Here is a 22,145-nt window from a genome sequence, read left to right as displayed (position 1 = left end):
TTCGTTTTGGCCTGTTAAAATAGCTGGTGCCAAGTTTTTTCTTGCAAAACGCTGAACAGTTAAAGGACAAATGAATGGAGAACTTGGCAACCCAAGATCACGAAAAACGTCGCGAGACTTCCCCCGCGACCCACTTTGCTTGTGGGTGTTGTAGTCCAAAACAGTGGGCAGTCTCGTCCCACTTTCTTGAGAAGGCGGATTGTGTTAGTCAAACCCAAATAATCTGGTGTGCAGCAGTAAAGGCTCAAGGCATTCGTTTCCTCGTTTGGATCGAACTATAAATAGGAGCTGATCAGTTTCCCAGATCATTTCCCCGAAGAGAGGAGGGTGGAAATTGGAAATCAACACGAAAAGGCTTTGCGCAGTGAAAACAAGACGTTCATGCAGGACTGTTGACATAACACCTCGAAAGCCTCTTAAGGTATGGTCCAAAATGTAGCGTTTAATCAAAATTCTTGATTTATCGCTTTGCTCGGTTTTATTTCAGATGTTTGGTCGAAATGACATATTTATTGCATGTCATTAGGGACATGCTGCCGCCCTTGTTTACGTCCCACATTGAATACAAGATTGCATAGGCATGCGCACAGCGACTAATGATGATGAATAAAAAAAAAGGAAACAAAAAAAGGGAAGAAGCATTGCTGCATGATGTTCCTTAGCAGTGCTTATTTTTGCAGAGATCGATTTGCTCTGGTTCCGAATCATGCGTGTGGGTCATCACCAGTGAAGGACACTCATGGTCCACCGCGTGCAGGACCATTAAAGCCGCATGCCAGTTGCCCAGGCCACAGTTGTGACCCTGCCTCCTTCCAGCAAAACAAAGGTGAGTTAAAAACTCACGTTCATGTGTTACATAAGAGTTATTTGATTCAAGGTTGCCTATTTATAGTCTACAATACTAAATACCCCCCCCCCCCTAAATTAATCGGCCATGTACGTGCGTCTTACTAGTAAATTTGTGAGAGGATCTGATCTAACCCATCGTGCAATTGAAAAAAAAAAAAAAAAACGTGAGGAGCTGTTTCCAACCAACCGCATTTAATCCACAATTGCTCACAATACACAATGAACACGTTATTTCATGAAAGACAGATGAAACGCAACTGGTAGGAGTTTTAAATGAATACAACATGTGCCCCCCCCCCTGCTCAGAGTTGTTATTGCGACACTGCCTGTGAGAGCATACCACAGCCTCTTCTGGCTTTAGTGGTTGGCTGTAAATAGCAAGAAGGTAGCATCCGGCCTAAAACTGGGTCAGATTCCCCCTATAGAAAGCAGTTTGAGGCTATTGATTCGTTCCAGTGGAACTGACACCCTCGCAAACTTTTATTAACAACAGAACACTGTGTGACATTTGAACATACATTCCTGTTAAGAGTAAAAAAAAAAAAAAAAGTTGCACTCTGACCTGATTCCCTCTCACATTCTATAAAGACGCATGATATGTTTGTTAAAAATTCAAAATTGTCCAAAATAACTTCTGGCCTCAATAAGAGTTGTGAAATGGCTCTGTGGTTGTTGTGGGGGCCACGCTTATCACTTATGAGTGGTTGTTTATTGGGCTCGGCTGTCCTTGAGGGTGTGGAAAAGGGGGCACGTGCAAGCATGTGCACGTACTGGCACATGTATGACATTTTACCTCCAACATAATCAGTTGTGGCGTGTGTGATGAGGTCAATAAGTAAGAAGCCTCGAGCTGCCTTGATTCAAATTGCTACCATCACATGATCACAAACATAAAGAAACATGATCTTGTGTATTGTCACGGTATGTTCAAAACAAGGACAGTGATAAATAAATAAATAAAACTCCAAAGGATGCTTGAGACAGAAACAGTGTGTCAATTATTGTTAGCATTTACTTGGTGAAATCAGTTCAGATTTGTAAATGATAGTTTATTGTTTATATTCAACTGAGCTGTCCGACCTTTTGCCTATGTCACAGTTTTTGCCCTGAAACTGTCTTGCGTTGTCATTACAAAAAAAAAAAAAGCGCATAAAAAGTTACATCCATGATAATAGTTTACACTTGAGGGATGTTTTTTTTCAGAAAATATAGTTTGGAGAACAAATTTATATATCTCTAGTGCTTTGGACAATGAACGTGTTTTAGTGAAGCGCTATCTGGCTTTGATAAAGCGATGGGTCATATCGTCTTGTTTCGGTTGGCGATAAGCAAAAATGTCATTGCTAGTTGGGTTGGGAACACTTTTTTTCCAAATTGATTTGTAATATTCTTGATCAATCTGTACTGTATATGTCATTGATGCATCCTCACCAACAGGACTTGAGGCCAACCTTAATGGCGTTGGACTCCCTTCTGTGCGGGGCGTTCGCCGGGGCCGTCGCCAAAACCGCCATCGCACCCCTGGATCGCACCAAGATCATCTTTCAAGGTAAAGGGGTCAGAAAAAGAACATTCCTGAGATAATGGTGTCAAAGTTTTCAACATAAATGATTGATTGACGTGGTGTTTTCTTCACTCGCTACAGAATGTCTGATGTAACTGTTAACTACCTGCTAATCCTCTTAGTAGATGTTTAGCCTACATGGGGAAAGTTGGTTGTTCTAATCATGTTGTTTTTCCATTCCTTAGTGTCCTCAAAAAGATTTTCAGCTAAGGTGAGTTTGAATCCACAAAAATCTCCACTGGGTTATGTTTTATTTTATTAAACATGTTATTGAAAAAAAAAGGAAAACAATTCTGATTCAATGTCTAAAAAGCAGTCAAATTGTTTTTACAGCTTTAAAAAAAAAAAAAACTAAATAAATCACACTTAACTAAAGCGAGAACCCTGAAGCCTCCGACTACTTTTTCTTTATTGCTACTATGGAGCCATTCAAAATGACCTATTGAATCTTATTATTGGTTTGAGTGTTATGGTACATTAGGGAACATTTCTTGCGTCCTAACAGGAGGCGTTCAGGCTCATCTACTGCTCGTACATGAAAGATGGGCTGCTCAGCCTTTGGAGGGGAAACTCAGCCACCATGGTGAGGGTCATGCCGTACGCCGCCATCCAGTTCTACTCCCACGAGCAGTATAAAAAGGTGCTGGGGGGCCACTACGGATTTCAGGGAAAGTAAGCGCTACCCGACGATGTCGTATTCGTTTCCTATTTGTTGCCGTAAACACGTCTTTGTTTTCGTTTCAGAGCTCTTCCGCCGTTGCCGCGATTGCTGGCTGGCTCGTTGGCGGGGACCACCGCCGCCATGCTGACGTACCCGCTGGATATGGTGCGGGCCCGCATGGCGGTTACAGCCAAAGAAATGTAAGTGCTCTGCGTGTCGATGAGATGAGTTGAGAAAACAAAAAAAAATCCTTTTGACAGGTACAGCAACATCATGCACGTCTTTGTGCGCATTTCCCAAGAAGAAGGTTTTAAGACCCTCTACAGGGGCTTCACTCCCACAATTCTGGGCGTCATCCCTTACGCAGGCATCACATTCTTCACTTATGAGACCCTCAAGAAACTTCACACAGGTACCTGCAGAAATATTTCTACGTCTTTTATCCCAGAAAGCTGAAAAAATAGCACGGAAGCGAAAGCCCGGTTTATCGAACAACCTTTCCTGTACTTCTAGAAAAAACAAAACGAGCTCAGCCGTCCACTGTGGAGCGCTTGGCTTTTGGCGCCTGCGCCGGCCTGATCGGACAGTCGGCCTCATATCCGCTAGACGTGGTCCGCCGGCGCATGCAGACGGCCGGCGTCACCGGCTCCGCCTGCAACACTATTTTGGGTACCATGCGCGAAATCTTGAGCAACGAAGGCGTGGTGCGCGGATTCTACAAAGGCCTGAGCATGAACTGGCTCAAAGGGCCCGTCGCCGTCGGAATCAGCTTCACCACCTTCGATGTCACAAACAATCTGCTTCTCAAAGTGCACCAGATGGGCTTCTCCACACACTAACTCTGGCACAGTTTGGACCAATAGGGCTCAAAAACAGACTTTAAAAAAAACTTTTCAGGAGAAAATAATGACTATCAAGAACAAATGTGTTCCGTGTTTGCACTACTGTATGTTCTTTCAAGATAATCTGACTGCCTTGGTCATCTTGGATTTCAAAACACATGGTTTGTGACCGTACTCGGCTATGATTTGTGCCTGGACTGAACAAATCGAATTGCCATTTTTTTTGTCAGTATTGCTGCAACTTAATATGCAATTATTTTTTTTCCAAGGTTCTCCCATGTATTTTTGACTAACACAAGCAAAAATGAATCTGTATTACAAAAAAGTATCAAATTATATATATATTAGTTATATTAGTTTTGGTCTTATAGAGCAGGTTTACGCTAAAATATACATAAATGAGCTTTAAATGCTGGATTTAAGCAGGCCTTTAATTTTGAGAATCAACAAAAGTATTTGTGTTTCAAATGTGAAAAATGTGGTGGGACATGCTTTCATTGGATAAATTGACAACAAATAATATCTATGGATTATTTTTGAAATATTATAGCTATACTTCATTTAGTATTTCCAATGTATATTTTGTAATTTGATGAGCGAATGAATGGCCATTAATCAATGCAATGATTCGTTTGTCCACAAGAGGGAGCCGTGTTACAAACTATAAGACTGTACAGGCTTTGAAAATAAAATAAAAATGTGAAAGTTGCTCATTCAAACATGTCTTGTTAACATCAGTTTTGACTTAAATAGCGATGATTTTGTCATTGATAATTCATTACAACCATTCAAGGTTCTTTCAAGAATTTAATTTAGAAGTTATGAGTCCTCAGTTTACGATGGTTTTGACAACAGTTTTCATTTCTTTATTGTTTTGGATTTGTGTTATATTTACTGCAGGACGCATTCGGATAGTAATAGGACTAAACGTTGTTGTTTTTTAAATATAACATTAAATTAAATATAACATATGTTCACCTCTAGGTGGAAGCAGAGAAACACGCCAGCGTGTCGTGGGTGATTGTAGTCACCTAATGGCCTAAACTTGACCCCCTCGCCCCCTGAGCTCCACCCTCAAGGATTTTACTTATGTTTTAAAACATTTAATAAGGTCCTTGTAAAATCTATCTATCTATCTATCTATCTATCTATCTATCTATCTATCTATCTATCTATCTATCTATCTATCTATCTATCTATCTATCTATCTATCTCTAGCCATCCAAAGCAATCTTGTGCATTTCAATTTAAAATGTAAATGCCTCATTCACCCCCTGAAATGAATGAACCGATATCCTCCATTTCATTTTTCACAGGCACCGAGCAGATGGATGGATGGGTGAAGGGAGGGATCCAGTCTTCCATCGCTCATCCCCCTTGCCTCTGACCTTGACTGTGAATTATGGGATGTCCTGCCAACCGCCTGGTATTGCAACAGCCGAGACAATACCACTGGGTAGATGCTAGTGTGGTCATGGGGCGGGTGATTGAGAGAAAGAGGAGGAGGTAGAGGAGGAGGACAGAAGGAAAGATGCTTCTTGAAGGCGCTGTTGCCATAGGTAACCTGGACCTGTGCCAAGAAGAAGGGGCGCCCGAGCATTTGCATGTATTCAAATGTTGCATGAATAATTCACTTTGGAATCCTGCATGGCGGTCAGTAGCTATTCACACATATACAAAATACAAAAAGAAATGTGACGTCTGGAGAATAAAAGCATGCCCAAGACGTGATTGGGATGCACGCAGCGTCATATTTCACATGGTGAGTTTTGACTGTCTAGCTCTGAACCACAATGAAGGCTGCTTTGATTGCAAAAGGTCAAGGAAGGCTCTTCCAGTTTCCGCAGTTTGAACTGGGTTCTCTGGCCTCTTCTCAAATTCCAAAAACATGTTGGTATTCAAGCAAAAAACCAAACCGCCAAATTTTCTGCGACAGTTCAATGGTCATTGTGCTGCTCCTTCTCATATGTGCGCCTTGGCCTGTAGGGGGCAGTATAATATAAATATTGTACTGTATACGTTCAGTCTCAGATCCTCATTAAGATGCAGTGATATTAATCATTCCTTACAGAGGATAAAGAATGTGTGACTCCAACATTTGCGTGCAAATATACGTTGCTTTAAGGATTGTAATCCCGCAACAGAGGGTCACGTGTATCTCAAGGTAGCACCGTATTAGATGTCATCGCCTCTCAAGTACATAAAATATTCCGAACATTTGAGAAGAAGCTCTCGCTATGATGCAGCCAGGTTTGGAGCGCAACAGCCAGCGTGATAAACATGATTAACGCGCCGGCGAAGGCATCCCGCGACGCCACTGCTGATGTATTGGATGAGAGTGTAAATATTAAAGTATGAGCTTGTGTGTGTGCGTGTGCACATGTCGCACGTGCCAACCAGCTCTGGACGGCGTCCAGTCGCAGTCACTTTGATAGGTGACTCAGGACTGGAGCCACTCTGCACTAGACAGCGTTCATAAATCCAGCCTGCATTCAAACACCTTGAGAGGCATTTTATCCAACATAAACTGTCCTGTAAAGGCCTCTCCTGTAAACCCTACTTTATGGATGGAAAAATATCATATTGGGAACATTAAAACCCTACTTTGAAACCTTAGCCCTTTTTGGAATTCTAATTCGAAACACTAATTAAAAAAAAAAAACGCTTTGAAAGAAACTCTTGCCTAGGTTTAAAATCCTAATCTGAAACCCTAGCTCAAATTTAGAAGCCCTACTTTGAAACCCTAGCCCTGAATCACTAACCCTAATTTAAAAGCCTACATTGAAGCGCTATATCTTATTTTAAACCCTAATTTGAAACTGAACTTTAAAATAAATATGTTTTATTTAATAAAAAAATGTGATTAAAATTTAAAAGTTTGACTTTGAATCCCTCGCCTTTGTTTAAACCCCCACTTTGAAATCCGATCACTAGTTTCAATCGTTCTTTAGGTTTGAACTGACAGAACTAAGAAAAAAGACAATACAAATTCACTTAGCTCGGGAATAAAGAGGATTCACAACAATATAAAGAAAGAAAATAGCATAATATTTACCTCATTGGCCACGTTCACAAAAAAATGAATAAAATGTCCACAAAATCTTGTCAACAAAAAAACACGACCTGTCGTGTTGACATTTTGTGCATCAATTAATTGCGTCCCTTTCAACATATACATGTGGAACAAGAACCAAGTTTCCCTTCTTCAAAATTGTTTCAACCCACTAAAAAATATACGACTTATTTAAAAATGTAACACAAAATAATGTCTTAATTTATTGTTCTTTTCAACCCAGATAAAACTATATATAAATAAATAAATCAAATCAATTAGAGTTGCCTTTGACGGCATCTACACCTACTTTAAAATCGAGCTCTAATTCACAAACCCTTTTTTGAAAACCCAAACACTAGCCCGTCTAAAACCCTTGCCCAACTTTGAAACCTGAGTTGGCACATTTTGATGGTCGCATTCATCCTCCATCATCCTTACTACTGTTAATAAATTGTGACCCTACTTTGCAACCCGAGCCCTAATTAGAAGTGCACTAGCTCAATATGTATCCATACTAAAGTGCTGCGGGGACATTCCGCTCTCTGTGTGCTCTTGCGCAGTCTTGTTAATTTTTACAAGATCCAGCACATATGGCCACTTATTGCTTGGCAGCGCTGTTAAAAGCTGCGGGGTCAGTGCATTACTGGGCTGCTTCCATTAGAGGGAGTGTGCACGCCGGCCCGGACCGCACTCAATCAAACACGCTGCAAATGGCTGCACTGCAAAGACTTGAGTCACGTGACTTGACTCAGACTCGGCCCCCAAAAAATATGAGCACGTTCGAAAGCTGCAAGTAGCGCCACCTTCAAGAAGAATGAAGGAACTAGCATGGCTAATTTACCATGAAGTCAAAGACACAATCTGAAATTGGTGGAAACGTGTCGTAGTAAATTGTTTTTCACCGCCAGGGTTACAGAAAGTTGTGGGATGTGTTCATCTTGCACCCATCTCCAGTGGGTGTTTTGGGCTTATTGATGGTTTCCATAACAACGTGACTTGCAAAGATTCATGGTGGTCATTATGAACATGCATGTGTGTTTCCTGCAAGGAAAAGAAAAGCAAAAGTATGGATGGATGGATGGATGGATGGAAGGCCAAGACACGTTTTGCATGAGAATGGCTCGGGGTCCTGTGAACCTTGTGCTCCCTGCGTGCACATTCAATGGCGGCGCCACGGTCAGCGTGACAAAGTGGGCCCCGGGTTGTCTTAGGCACACACGCCACCCGCCGTCCCCCCCACCACCACCCGCCCACGTCCACGGTCAGTCCACTGTGTGTACACACTGGGCTGAGGCAACACATTTTACGAGACGTCTGGGGAGGGCGGCCAAGTTCAGGGTAAGCAAAGGGACGAGCGGCCGAGGGTGCACTTTTCTCGCCTAGCCTTGCTTCAGCAGATTTAGTGAATGTTCCTGTTCTCTTTACAGTATGGTTTCACAATAGTCTTTGTCAGTTGCTAGGAGTTTTGACTCCATCCAATGAAAACTCTCCATTCATTTTCTGTCACGCTTGCCAAAACTTAGGTCATATCCCGGCAGTCTTTGTGCCCGGGACACTCTGGACTGGGTGCCATCCAATCACACGCCACGAAAAGACTAACAACCATTCACTCAACACTCAAGGCTTATTAGAAAGTACATGAAATAACAAAAAAAAAAATGGAAATAAAATGCAAGCACATTTTTGTTCATTCAACAAAATGTACATTTCAAAAGCAGAAATGCTTTGTAGTTATCAAGTTTGTGTGTTTTACTGCTTTGTGCCCTGCTTGTCCTCCGTCGTTAAAGGTCTTTGTGTTGTTAACTGCCCAGGATGTTAACAACACAAACACTGGAGAGACAATTACACCACAAAGGGTCTTTCCCACCCCTGCTGCTTCCCCAGGAAGAGTTAATAAAGTCATTTACTGAAGCAGTTGCTCCATTAGCTTACATCTTTAAAGTTGGATAAAAGAAAGGAGGATGTCGGTAGAAAGGAAAGAATAAAAAACTGATTTCATTGAATAATTCAATAATAATAAAAATAGAATAAATAATAGAATCAAAATAGAATCAAAAAACTGATTTAATTTTATAATTCATTTCTGATCCTGTATAGAATCTTTTTACTTTGAGGTTGAATGTCAGGCGGCGTACGGTTTTCCCAGCTCTGCTTTCACTCTCAACACAAGTCGCACGCCAACTTCATGTGACATGATCCGTAACTCCATCTATAGGTGTTACGCTATCATTCCCACCATTTAAAGAGCTTTTCCACCTCCTCGATGACCTCGGCTTCGCCTCGCCGGACACCCAAAATGACCTGATGGCCACTGTACTCCGAGTGTGTGCGTGTGTGTACGCAGAGGTCATTCCAGTATTTTCCAAAGTGTCCATGGAGTGTGAGGGAATCCAGCATGGCCAGTGAGCATGTATATCAGGCCATCTCACGGCTGGCTGGAGGCACCCCGGGTGGCCCGCCGTGGTCGATACTGCACTGGTGACTGGACACGCAGAATGGGATAATCTCCTACTTTCTTTTCCACACACATACACACTCAAAGTCCATTGTACTGACAGAGGCCCGCCCGCCCGGCTCGCCTTCTAGGTCAGCACCAGTCGAGGGGAGAGCGAGGCCTGCGGGTTCTACAGGGAACAGTATGAAAATATGCCCGAGTATTACTATGCTGTCTATATGTGCTACTGCACTATTTGTGTTTCTATAGAATTACATAGACGCTAGTCTAGTGAGCCTATCTATGGCTTTTGCATTCTGTATTAGCATTGAGCTAGTAAAGGTGAATAAAGTCCTAGACTTTTGTAAGGTGACAGTATATAATTGTTTAAAATACAAAAATCTTTGTATCAAAGTCAAAAAAGAACCAATGCAACTTTTGGAGGTATTCGTTTGACTCCAAAAAGTTCAAATGAAAAACCAAAAAAGTCTTGAAGTACTCACTGATACCAAACACCGATACCACTGCTACTTTTAATCGATGAATTTTCATTTAATACAATGACAAAAATTTGTGCCCAAGACATTTCTTTCTAATGCAGATGATTTATTTTTTTTGAGGGGGGCTAAAGTATCGGTAACAAGTATCAGCAGCCTCCATGAGTACCCAATACCTTTAAAACAAGGCTGGAATCAGCCTGATACACTACCGTCCTGATATAATACCGAATATCGGTACTTGCCAATCCCTAATTTTTCTTTCAACTTCAACTGGCAATGGTTATAAAAAGATGGAAGGTAGCACTTGGGCTTAAAAACCAAAAACTATCTATTGCTCGCCATCCCCAACGTGTGTGCGATTATGAATAAAAGGTTTCATTCAACAGCGGGAGCTTGCTTCACCACTTCTGCTGATCAGCCACAAAGACGTCTAATAGACACCACAGATTTGGGCCAGCGGTTTGAAGCGTTCCCATTCCAATCTTTCAGTCACCGCTCAAGTCATCGCACACAACGGCCGTCCGCAGCTTTGTGTACGGGCACGTAAACGGCACGCTGCGATGAACGACCATAATGGGATCTGTTTATAGGCAGTTGGGATGTGTTCATAAACGTTCAGAGAAAATGCAAAACATCTCACTTTTACAGTTGTACTGCCAGCACATTTAGGAAAACAAAATGTACAACAACAAAGGTGTGGTTTGAAGTCATGCATTTATTGGAAATCACATCATTCAATCATTCCAAAGAAGTAATCCTAGTTTTTATGATTTAAAAATCTAATTTCATCAAATGAAGAGAGGAAAAATGATCATTGTTTTTCATTTTTATCACACAAAAAATTGCAATTTCTTTTTCTGAGCAAAACAAATGAATTCCATCAAATCAAATTGTAATATTTTTGCAACACATCCTTTTAATTAGACAAAAAATCTGAATATAATAATAAAAATCTGATTAAAGATGACACAGTACTAAAAATACAACATTTTTTTTATCATTTAGTATCATATGATGACATCAAACTTGTAACTTTTAAATGTGGACATATATAAAAAATAATGATTGCACTTAGTTGCATGTGTTCCCATCCTAGATTGCAGCTTCAAATTGTCATGGCGACAAATGGTGGCTTCATCTGAGGTAGAAAAAAAAAACAAAAACAAGTTCAAATCAGTTTGTGGCCACTATAATTATAATGGGGGGGGGGAAAGGAAATGCTGCTTAGAACAAACAAACAGAGGAAGGGGCCAAGCTTTGACATATGTCCATGTGCGTGCGTATGTATTTGCTTGTGCGTCTATCAGCTGTCTGCATCAATGGCGCGTGTGTGTGTGTGTGTGACCCCCACCCCCTCCGCCCTCCACTCTCCCAACCGGCACTGGTAGACAGTGACGGGTCAGGGGTCAAGATAGAGTCTGTCTGGGTTTACTGGCTGACCCTAACGCCTGCAGCATCAAAACACACGCACATAGACATGTGAGGGGGTGGTGTGTTTTGCCCCTTTACCAGACTAATATCACCTTTGGGATTAGGTTCCAGACAGAAATACACTGACCCCCCCCCCCCCTAAACACAAACACGCACACGTTGTATGTGCTTGGTCATAAAACCGTTCGGCTGACTCTTTAAGGAGCATCTAATGATGCCATGGTGAGAAAGGACGTTAGCTTTTTATGCTTACATACACTCGTACAGGGTAGGACAAGAAATTTTGCAAAGGGGTCACGTGAAAAATTGCCAAGCTAACATGCTAACCTCCCAAAACCAAGCATGTGGAAGATGCTTTTGGCTGGAAAGTCAAATCCACCAAATCTGAGACGACTGAATCCCAGCTCAGAAATAAGAGGTCAAACACCAGAGGATCAGAAGACAGAGAAGAGGAGGGGGAGAACTTCGTCAAATAAGCCTGAGTGTTAAACCTGATAATCCGCCTGCATTATTACAACATCTGTGAGGTCTACTCCGGCTCTGATGGTGATTAGCGAGACAGATGTAAACAATATCCAGGCTGAGGAGGAGAGAAACGGAGAGCCAAAGTGGGGAATATAAAAGAGGGAGTTAACGATTTAGAGGTAAAAAAGTGAGGCGACGCCGGCGAGGAAATGGGCGTGATGTGCAGGATTTGAGAAGAAGAGATCTTTTGGGGGTGCAGCCCCGGGGAGGGGGGGGGGGGTTTAGGAGTAGCAGATTGGGAGACGGGACACAAGGGAGGTTGGTTAGCAGGCTGTAATTTATGCAGAGTGAGGCTGACGAGTGGAGGGCGTCTGGTGGGGACCCCCTCAATGGGTCTGAGGAGTCAGGGGAGCAGCCTTTTCTTTTCAGGGGGGGGGGGTCTCAACAGGCTATACTCCCAAATTAATGTCCTATTGAGGTATGGGTACAGGGCATGGGGAGTTTTTTTTTGGTCTGCCATGTTTGCAGATTCTATGGTCGAATGCGCTTGATGCAGTCAGACACTTTAATAGCCTTAACACAACACATCCAGCCAGCATGCGGACAAACAGCGTATGTGACACAAATGACACCGTATGTGATTTAAAGTGCGGCGTGGTGTGGATAAGACACAAGAAGGTTGAAAATGAAAGGCGTGACCCCCGGTGTTGGGACTCAAAAGTGAAAAATAACGCTACTGTCAGTAACGTAAAGGTGGTGTCGACCCGCCGTATGATACAAGTGTCATTTTGGAAAGCTAAGTGGTAGGAAAATGCGTTGAGAAAGGCTTTGTTTTGGTCATTTGTTATGTGACAAATGTTTTGTAGAGCCAAACAAAAAAAATTCACCCTCAGACATTTTCTTCCAAAATAAAGGCCACAATTTGACAGGTAGACGAGCCAAACATCTGCTCTCACCATCACCGCACAACTGATGGAACACTCATATTACATACGGCAGATATCCTGCTTCAAAACAATATCTACGTGCATGTGTGTGTGCGTGCGTGCATCCCGGACAGTAAGAGTCTCAGCATGACATTCGAATGAATAACAATGAACTTGCACATGGAGATTCAAATTTACAACAGGACAGATGAACTGAAAAGACCCGTGTGTGTGTGCGCACAACATTGTTGAGACAATCATATGATCAAAATGCACACACACACACACACACACACACACACACACACACACACACACACACACACACACACACACACACACACACGCACACACGCACACACACACACCTTCAGATGCTCCTCCATGTTGCCCTCCCTCACTTCCATGCGGCGAAGGACCCCATCGTAGTCAATCCCTGTGCTGTCCGTGTCAAGCCTGATGAGGAAAAAAAAAAAAGAGCAAAATAAAGGGCCTGCATAGCTTATTCAATCAAGACCCCCTTCCCTAACACACACATTTAAATAATGGATTTATTCAATTAATAGTGATGCAAACTTGGCGTGTGTGTGACGGAGTTTTCCATTATATGCTAGCAGACATTAAGGTAAAGTTACTATATGGCTGTTTCAAAGACACAAAATTCAGTTCACTGTGTTTTATAGTAAACCTCAACTGGGAAAGGTAATAAACAATTTGAAACCTCTTTTTATCAGAATTGTTTAGTATCTCCTAAACTGCTAGTTTCTAGAGAGATACGGGAGCCAATTATGACTTAATTCAACTTTAAAGTTCTGAAATAGGGCACTTTTTCTTCCCGTTTATATTTTGCGGTAGGAGTACATCAAAAATAAAATAAAAATGAGGGAAAAAAATATGGGACCTTATTTCATACTGCAGATATTTCAGCTGTGGATTTTATTAGCAGATAAAGTGACCCCGGAGTTGTTGCCGTGACAAATTTAGAGGATGGAGGATTCCTGCAACTTTTTAATCACAACGATGTAAAGGTGAGCGGCCCCAGGTTGCAGAGCAGCATTTGAAGAAAGCTGCTTGAAGAAAAAAAAAAAAGAATCAAATAAATAATAACATAATAATAAAAAGCTGGGCTGCGATAAAGCGGGTCTAGTAGCTCGGAGGAAAGGCGGCGGGGAGGAAAAGACGAGGTGAAAGGGGTCAGCGGGGAGGAAGGCTAAAGCCTGGGAGCGAGTAAAAGATGGTGGCGTGTCAATGTGTGTGAGTGTGTGCGTGTGCATGCATGTGTGTCAACCCCAGCTGGGTAGACGTTTAGCTTGACATGCTGATAGGGATTTAAGCAGTGGGTGGGTGCAACAAGGTGAGCGGTCGCCAAACCGCCGTCGCTAAGCTTGATTTCAACGCCAGAACTGAGACGATGAAGAGGACGGGAGGGGTGTGGGGTCGAATGGGGAGGCTGGTTTTGTGCCCGTGGACGACAGGCGAAGACGAGGAGAAAGAGGGGGGGGAGATGATGAAGGAAAGCCATTTTTTCTCTCTTGTGAAGCAGAAGTGCCCCCCCCCCCCACAAGAATATATATATATATATTGTAATTTTTATTTTATTTTATTTTTTTATTTATGAAAAAAATATTTATTTATAATTAATTTATAAAAATAAAATAATATATCTATATTATGTATTTATAAATATATTTTTTTTACTTCTGCTAAAAATATCCAAGTAATATTACTAACGGTATCAAACCTTTTAAAGGGCATTGTTATTTTGGAAACAAAATACAATAGCCTTGATTCTTTTCAACTGCTGCTAAAAAGGTAAGTATCTTTCACGGGAGAGGAACTAATTCATTCGAAATTAATTGAGATGTGGCATCAATTAGAAGAAACCAGTTCTCTATTGTTGTCAAAATGGAATACAAACAAAGCTAGTGGGAGCTTACGACACATGCACGGTCCTGAGGTGCCCACCCGGCTACCTACTTTGGGGTGCACATGAGATGAACCCTGAGCTGACATGTTAAATTACAGGAGGCAGCAGACTGAGACAACCGGGGGGTTGCTGGGGGGGGGGGGGGTGGCGGGGGGCTGTCAAAGTGTCTGACTGGGTTTCACTCCATGAGGCTGTAAAGGGGGGGGCTTATTTGACCAGGAGGGTGGGCTACGGAGATGCAGTAGTGATTCCTGGCACGATTTGGACTTCTGGAGAGACGGGCCGGAAGGTATATGGCGTGGTAGCCCACCCCACCCCCCCGAATCCACCCGCTATCCCCTTCTGCGTCAAGTTGTCCGTGGAGCAAAGCAATAAGAAGCAGGTTATAAAATAAGCAAACATCGAGGCATCTTATAGACAGTCGGCTAGCTCGGGGGGGGGGGGGAAACACACACACAGACAGATATCCACCCACCACCCCCAGCACACCAGCGTACCCCTGACCTTGACCCCTCCGGTCATTCCTAACCCGCTTCTGAATGGACGTCAGTGCAGCTGGGCTGTCTAGCCACATAATAAGTGCAACTTCCTTCACCACACGCCCTTCATCATCATCGTCATCATCGCGCGAACGTTCCCACGCTAGCTGAATGACTGATGCCGAGTCTCGGCATCTGGACCGAAAAAACCTGTTCTACGTGGCCAAATGAATGAATGATCTAATTTTGTCAATGCAATAATGTTATTTGGGAAATAAGGGAAAATATCCCGGGGAGCTTTACACCATGACAACACAAATTATTATGTTTAAAAAGGCCTCAGACTTGATACAATAATCCAAAATATAAAATTGTAAAAAATACACGTGCAGTCTCACAGACTACATTTCCATACAATAAAAAAAAAAAAAACTTTTCGGTGGAAAATCTCACTTCCAGTAAGTGTCATAAATATAAATCCTATGCGCTCATACACATCATTCATCATACATCGGGTGGCGTCATATTTTCATTAGGGCCATGTCTGTGTCGAGCGGTGTGGCCTTTCACTTGAGTGTGAGCAGGCAGTTTAATCACACAGCACTACTCTATTTCCATTTTTTTTTTCCTTCTCATGCAGCCTCCATTTCACTCTGGCTTCATAATTCTGCCCCTCAGCGCTTGTCTGGCCAGGAGCAGCGTTTGCAATGACATAATCACTGACCTGGAGCAATGCGTCCACCCAATGCCCAAAACTTTCTTTCTAGAATCTGTAATCAACCTTTAGGGCGACTCCCTGTGGTGCAACAGGAAGAGATTCCTTATTAAGAATTTTAAGAATTTGTTCAAGTACATCTTTCTATTTCATTAAAAATGTAAACAGCATCTAAAATGAACAAGTGATGCTGGTTTGAATTCTTCTTAGCTTGGTCAAAAAGAAGGAAGGCAAGACAAGTGGAACAGGAGCGGAAAGAATTGAGCGATGGCCGAAAATGCTTTCAGCGAGTATTACATCAATGCGACACACACACGCAAAATCAATACCTACGTAAATAAAAAGCAGCAAGCAATCTGAATAAAGCACAACTCAACCCACTTTCAAAATTGTCATTCATAAAAGGACACATAACTGTAATTGAATAAATCTTTGGGAAGTGTTGGTACCTTGTCAAAATTGACAGAATGATATTTAGAAAGCCTTGGAAATCTTGATTGATTGATATCTTGGGGTCTTATGAGGCGGAAACAAACTGGGAGAGCAGAGGAATGTGAATCAGGGAGCATTATTGACAGAATAGATTCAGGGACGCTAGAACTGAAATGAAACATTCACTAAGGTGTATATAGTTTTTGCAAATTTGCTAATTTTGCTTTTTTTTGTTGTTGTTCAGTTCACAACATTCGCTAAGCTAGCAATGGTAGCATGCACTCAGGGCCGTGCGCAGCGAGGAACGCAGCCAAACATGTCTGAAATAGATCAATTTAAAAAAAAAAAAAACACTTTTTGAGATGATGGCAATTATCAGTTGTCCTGTTCACTTTCTGCAATTGTGGATTTTGGCGACGGTGACTCTCCACTCTTTGCTTTTTTATCCACAAGTACATATGTATTTTGAGTTCTAAATGATTGTGTATGTATATATATTTAGTTTCATCTCTGAGACTCAAACTTCTTCAATGCTTATCATCTTATCATATCAATTTATTTGACACTTTTTGGATAATGCCGAATCTTAAAGCATTGCCTGTACATTTAATAAAGGTGACAGTTTGATGCTGGAATTACTTCCATTCCCTTTATTTCCTATGGGGAAAAAAAATGCTTTTAATATAAACCAATTGGTGTATAACTTTCATTATGAAATCATACTGCAGACCACCTGAAGCAAGCTTCCACTGAAATGCACAGTGTTCATTAACATAAAAGCTTTCTGCAGAAGACGGTGGGTGCCGAGTGTGAATCCAAACAGTCACAGGATTAGAATTACTCTTTGTACAGTGTGCATGTGTGTGTGTGCGTGTCTGGTTAAGCAAACCTGGCGGTTTGTTATGTTCATTCTTCCGCTGTATAAAACATATGGCACTGTCATTGTTAATATGCTAATAAGGGATAAGAAGCAAGCGAGACTTATGTCTGCTGGTCAAAACTAACGATACGTGTTTTAACCTGCTGATTGTGACTAACAAAAATTGGAGTCAAGTATGACACTATTAGTCTTATACTCTAAGCCTAAAGGGGGAAGTAAAGTACGTTACAATGTGAATACCACATAACATTAGAAAGAGAAGAAGCATTGTACAATTGTATCACTTTTATTTTGAATATTACACTAATGGTCCTAGTATTTTGGTTATCAACGGAGTTAAAACAGGGATGACAATAAAAATGCCAGTGTCGGTGGTGGTCTAAAGCAATCTTCAGTTTTTCTCATTGAAATGAATTAAAATGATCCTAATTTATTCCAGTTCCGGTCACTGAAAACACAATTCCTTTTATTTTTTTCCAATTAAGAAAAATAGAATATTGATAAAAAGAACATAAATCTAATTAAGTAAAAATTCTGTGCGTTGATGTGTGCCTTTAAGGAGTGTGGCATAGTGAGTGACGTCAGGGACAGTTGTCAATCACGCTAGCTAATTACCATTAGCTTATTCAGCATCTTCTCCATGCTGCTTATGAGTGTTTTCATGTTTTTCTATTTGTATGCTTGCCTTTTGGTCCCATTCCATAAATAGCTGACAGTGCATCTGTGATTGTGGCTCTTGTTTTTCACTTCACTCATCGAGTGGCTTATATCAAATTAGCTTGTAACAAAAAAAGTCAACCAAGCAATCGTGTAAAAAAACACGCAAATTGGGGCACTTTTAAATCAAGGTACCACTGTATAATTTAAAAAAAAAAAAATCCTACTAATCTCTCACGGTAGCACACTGCTGTGTTGTTCATCTGAGAGGATGAAGGCCTACTTCCACGGGGGGGGGGGTTGCCCAGATAGAGAGGGTCTCTCTACTAATTAGCCCTGACAGGTGAAAACGACCACAAATACCTGAGGGGGCTCGCCATGAAACGGCCAATCGCACACAAACATAAACACGGAGACAAAAGCGGTAAGCGAGGGGGGGTACACCAGCACTGTAGCGGCGACACGGCAGCCTGCGTCCCGCTGCTTGTGCACGGATAGCCCTGATCCCCCCCCCGCGCTTTGACAAGGCGTAATAAAGCGCCGCATTGTGTGTGTATGAGTGTGTGTATGAGGGGGGGGGGGGTTAACACATTGTTGCATGCTGAGTGCTGTGAGAAGGGCGTACACCGCCGGGTCCCACGGCACAGCGTCGCGCTAGGGCCTATAGTAGGGAGTGGCGAGCATGCTAATGAGGTCATTATGTATTGGACGCTTCTTTCCTTTACAGTGAGCTTGTCAGCGGAGGCATGAAGCCCCGGCACAGATGTCACATATGGCACAATGCGGCAACAACGGCGGCGTCTCCCCAAAAAAAAAAAATGGCGGGCGCGTAGAAGACGGCTACGATCCGAAAGGCAGAAAAGGGCATTTGCATAGGTAATGAGGGTGAGCTTAAAATGCTTAAGACGCTAGCCACGCAAGCCACATTCACCCGCTAATTGCCCTCGCGGCTTATTCAATCAGCAGCCGGGCAGCTTTTTATTCGGCTTTTATTTCGTTGCTTTTATTTAAGGAGGGGGTGGAGGGGGACGCGGGTGGAACGCATGCAAATGCAATTACGATGTATTTGCATAGCCGTTAACGAGAGGGCAGATGGCAAACAGCGGGCACTCGATGAGCGAGACCGAGCGCCATCTTGGCCAAGCGAGACAGCTGGTAGATAGCGATCGGCCATTTTGTAAGCGCCGCCGCTGTTGCCAGGTGGTAGGAAAAGAAAAAAAAACGAGGCGCCAGTCTATCCGCGTGCCAAGAGATCGGCTGGACTGGCGCTTTAATAAGTTGCTACATGCAATAATAACAAAAACGACAATAGGATCATGGGAGAAGTTGCATTCCTACACGCTTTTGTCACCTGCTCAATAAATGAACTGACAATCGACAACAGAAATACGTTTTTTCCACATGCAGAAAAATAAAAGAGGGATGTGCCTTGTCACCTAATGTTTGTGAAACATAGAAAAACAAAAACACTTAACAAAAAATCCAATATAATATTCATCAACATAATAGCATTTCATGTCCTTAGGGGCTAACAAAATGCTTAAGCATTTTTTTTATTGTGTTATATACACTTGAAGGAACTTTTTAAATAAAAAAAGTTGTGTCTTGTGTCATCTCTACCCTCAATAAAAAATTGCAGAATTTTTTTAATTGAACTTCTTTACATTTAAAAAAAAAAAAATAAAAAAACATTTTTTCCTATACCAGGCCAATAGAAATATGCAGCAGGCTGCAACTGGCCCCAGGGCCACACTTTGGACACCATCAGTGATCTCAACAGATGGAAAACAACATTCATTCTTGAAACTTGTATAATTTCAATTTCACTGAAAATAATCAACCCTAAGCAACATTGTAAGAATTGAATAAAATCCAGATAGAAGCCTAAACAAAGCAATGCCTATATAAGCAATATAATGGGACGTTAAGGTACTTACCAAAAAGCAGAAATTCTCTGTGTTGAGATTTTCAAGAACCGATGTCCCATCTCACAACTGGTCTTCACATTTGGATTTTTTTACAGGGGTTTAAAAAAAAAAAAAGAAGGGTAAGTCTTATATGAGGGAGTGAAAAAGTCGACTCATTAGCGGCCATTCATTAGCAATGAGGAGTTGACTTCTGCTTCCATGCGGAGACGAAGCTGTGAAAGCCCTCATCTTTTCCTCCGCTCCACCTTCCAGATCAATACTGCACTTCCACATCCTCTGAAGGCGGCTGCTCTTAGTGCGGCTCAGGAAATATAAAGCAATAAAAAAATACAGCAGATTGGAGAAGAAGTTGTCCTTTCATCCGAGCCTGTGAGATGAAGGTATATTGGGCTCGGATGGAGCGTCCTGTTCACCCCCCCCCCCCCCACCTTTGCGAATCTTAACGAAATATAGAAGAAACTCTTGCTTTTTGTCCTCCGCATTTTTGCTTCTTCTTTTTTCCGCCCTTGAGTCCCGCCTCTGAGTGGCAATGTTTCAAAAATTCCCTACGGACCGAGCCCACACCGAAAAATCCGTGTGTGGGCCGGGCGCAAGGGTGAGGGCTCTGGCCCAGGACTGTTGGAGGAAGTTGGGAAAAAAAAAAAAAAAGATGGAGGTGGGAACTGGCGGTCGGTCCCAGGGCTCTAAGGGGCCCGCAGGCGGTTCTGGCCAACCTCTGCTAGCCTCTGTATTGATTTGACAGCGCGGAGCCTCCTAGCCGGCGGCGGCGGGCGCCTCGGTTCGCCCGCCTCACCTGCATCTCTCCTGGCTCGGGCCCGCCCTCGCCTGCCCACTCTGCCTGGCCCCTGTCGGCTCGCCGGGACCCTTGAACGCAATCGCCGGGGGGCCCCGGCGCGAGGAAGGCAGCCAGCGAGATCCCGTCACGGAGATTCGCAGCTGTGTTCACCTGCTCCGGGTTCAGCCGCTTCCCGCAAAGTCTTCCATCCATCCATCTATCCATCCCTCCTTCCACCCACACTCCTCCGCTTCTTCTTTTTCATCTTCTGCCTCATCTCTCTGCAGCACACAAAGATGAGAAAAAAAAAATGGTTAATGGTAAGTTTTGCTGAAGTTGAGCGAGAGTTCAGGGGTGAAGATTCTGGCATTGTCTCCCGGCGGCAAGCATGAACCGACTCACCTCCAAAGACCGCCGGGATTGGAGGTCTGACACAGAACATACTCTCGGTTTTTAGATAGAAGTGGTGATTAGGGCCAACAAGGCCTTCTCTTCTGGCCTATAAATGATCTGAAGCACATTTTCAACCCAATTTATTCCTAATTAAATCATTTGTTCCTTGGGATCGTAATCATTTATTCACAAATGTCTGTTCTATTAATTTTTTTCTTTGTTGCACTGCTTCCTGATTTGATTCATTTTTACAATTTTTTTTTTCTTGTTGCCACGTCAATATAATCTGCTCAGGAAGTTCTACATTAGTTGTGTGACTCATTTTTTGGTCATGATTATGCCATGGTATATATTTTAGAAAAAAATTACATATTGACCCTAAATTGCTTCATTTAAAGAATGTGGCACAGTTGTGTGCTGTTCTATTTTTTTTTTTTTTTTACGATACTTGAATATGCAGGATGAGGAAAACAATTAAATTAACACAGGAGAGGAACACAAAAACACAAAGAACTCAAATATTTTGTGATTGCTAAAATTGGCTCATCTTGTTGCCATAGCATGTCAACTAAGTCTTTTGAAACTAGACCATACAAGAAGGCATCCTTAAAATTGATTCAAAAAGATCTAATTTACATGTAAAAAAAAAAAAAAAGAAACATAAGAAGTAAGAAGAAGATGGTGTTGTCGCCAAAGAGCGTGTGAAGGAATGGAAATGTTTTGGCCGCACTAAAGAAACACTGTCAAAGAATCACGTCGTAGCTTTTGTGTCATCTCGAATCATTCAAATGGCTCCGGCAAACTCTCTTCTTATGATAATGGCAGTTTGGTGGTGGTGGGAGAAAGAAGAGGAGGAGGGAGGAGGGGGGGGGTTCATACTTCCATTGTGTAAGAAAGCGCCGATACCAAATTCAACCCCCTCCTGACCTCACCACACCACAGCAACCAGACATCTTCTCAAACGCTCCCTCCACTTTCAAATGAAACAAAAAAGCTAAACAAGCCTCCACTGGAGCAGAGAAGGTTCAGGGTGGAAGATGCCAGAGTGGCCGAGTACGAGAGAAGGGAAGGGTGGCGGCGACGGGATTCGACGGGGGCGCGGATTTGGGACGAGGGGGTGCGCTGCGTGTCTCAGACACAATAATGCTATTCATTGGGCTCAGACATGGGTGTTAACTCCCTTCTGACCGAGCACAATGGACCTGGGCGGCTTCCAGGCAGGCCTTGGTGAT

The 22,145-nt window shown here is 42.5% G+C and overlaps 1 protein-coding gene and 2 long non-coding RNA genes across 3 annotated transcripts in view; 1 reads left to right on the top strand and 2 right to left on the bottom strand.

Moving 5' to 3' along the window:
* The first annotated feature begins 153 nt into the window (after positions 1 to 153).
* Positions 154 to 4,635, top strand: LOC147047130 (mitochondrial coenzyme A transporter SLC25A42-like). The gene is made up of 8 exons (XM_085927472.1): positions 154 to 421; positions 681 to 826; positions 2,287 to 2,398; positions 2,599 to 2,624; positions 2,919 to 3,085; positions 3,158 to 3,274; positions 3,335 to 3,486; positions 3,588 to 4,635. The coding sequence occupies exons 2-8, from the start codon at positions 773 to 775 to the stop codon at positions 3,911 to 3,913; spliced, it is 954 nt and encodes a 317-aa protein (XP_085783598.1). The 5' UTR covers positions 154 to 421; positions 681 to 772; the 3' UTR covers positions 3,914 to 4,635.
* Positions 309 to 7,119, bottom strand: LOC147047129 (uncharacterized). Its single transcript, XR_015067861.1, has 3 exons — positions 6,972 to 7,119; positions 2,281 to 2,390; positions 309 to 809 (listed from the first exon to the last, which is right to left on the bottom strand). It is a non-coding gene; the product is annotated as an uncharacterized LOC147047129 (long non-coding RNA).
* A 3,596-nt stretch (positions 7,120 to 10,715) lies between these two features.
* The window catches only part of LOC147047128 (uncharacterized), a 30,668-nt gene continuing 19,238 nt past the window's right edge, over positions 10,716 to 22,145 (bottom strand). The window contains exons 4-6 of the long non-coding RNA XR_015067951.1: positions 19,755 to 20,801; positions 13,096 to 13,183; positions 10,716 to 11,043 (exon numbers count right to left, since the gene is read on the bottom strand). This is a non-coding gene — a long non-coding RNA (uncharacterized LOC147047128). The remainder of the gene's footprint in view (positions 11,044 to 13,095; positions 13,184 to 19,754; positions 20,802 to 22,145) is intronic.

Source organism: Syngnathus leptorhynchus, chromosome 13 (genome assembly GCF_054491065.1).
Source record: "Syngnathus leptorhynchus isolate UIUO chromosome 13, UIUO_Slep, whole genome shotgun sequence".
Classification (NCBI taxonomy): domain Eukaryota; kingdom Metazoa; phylum Chordata; class Actinopteri; order Syngnathiformes; family Syngnathidae; genus Syngnathus; species Syngnathus leptorhynchus.
Note: the sequence above shows the minus strand (reverse complement) of the source record. Positions and strands in the feature narration are given on the sequence as shown.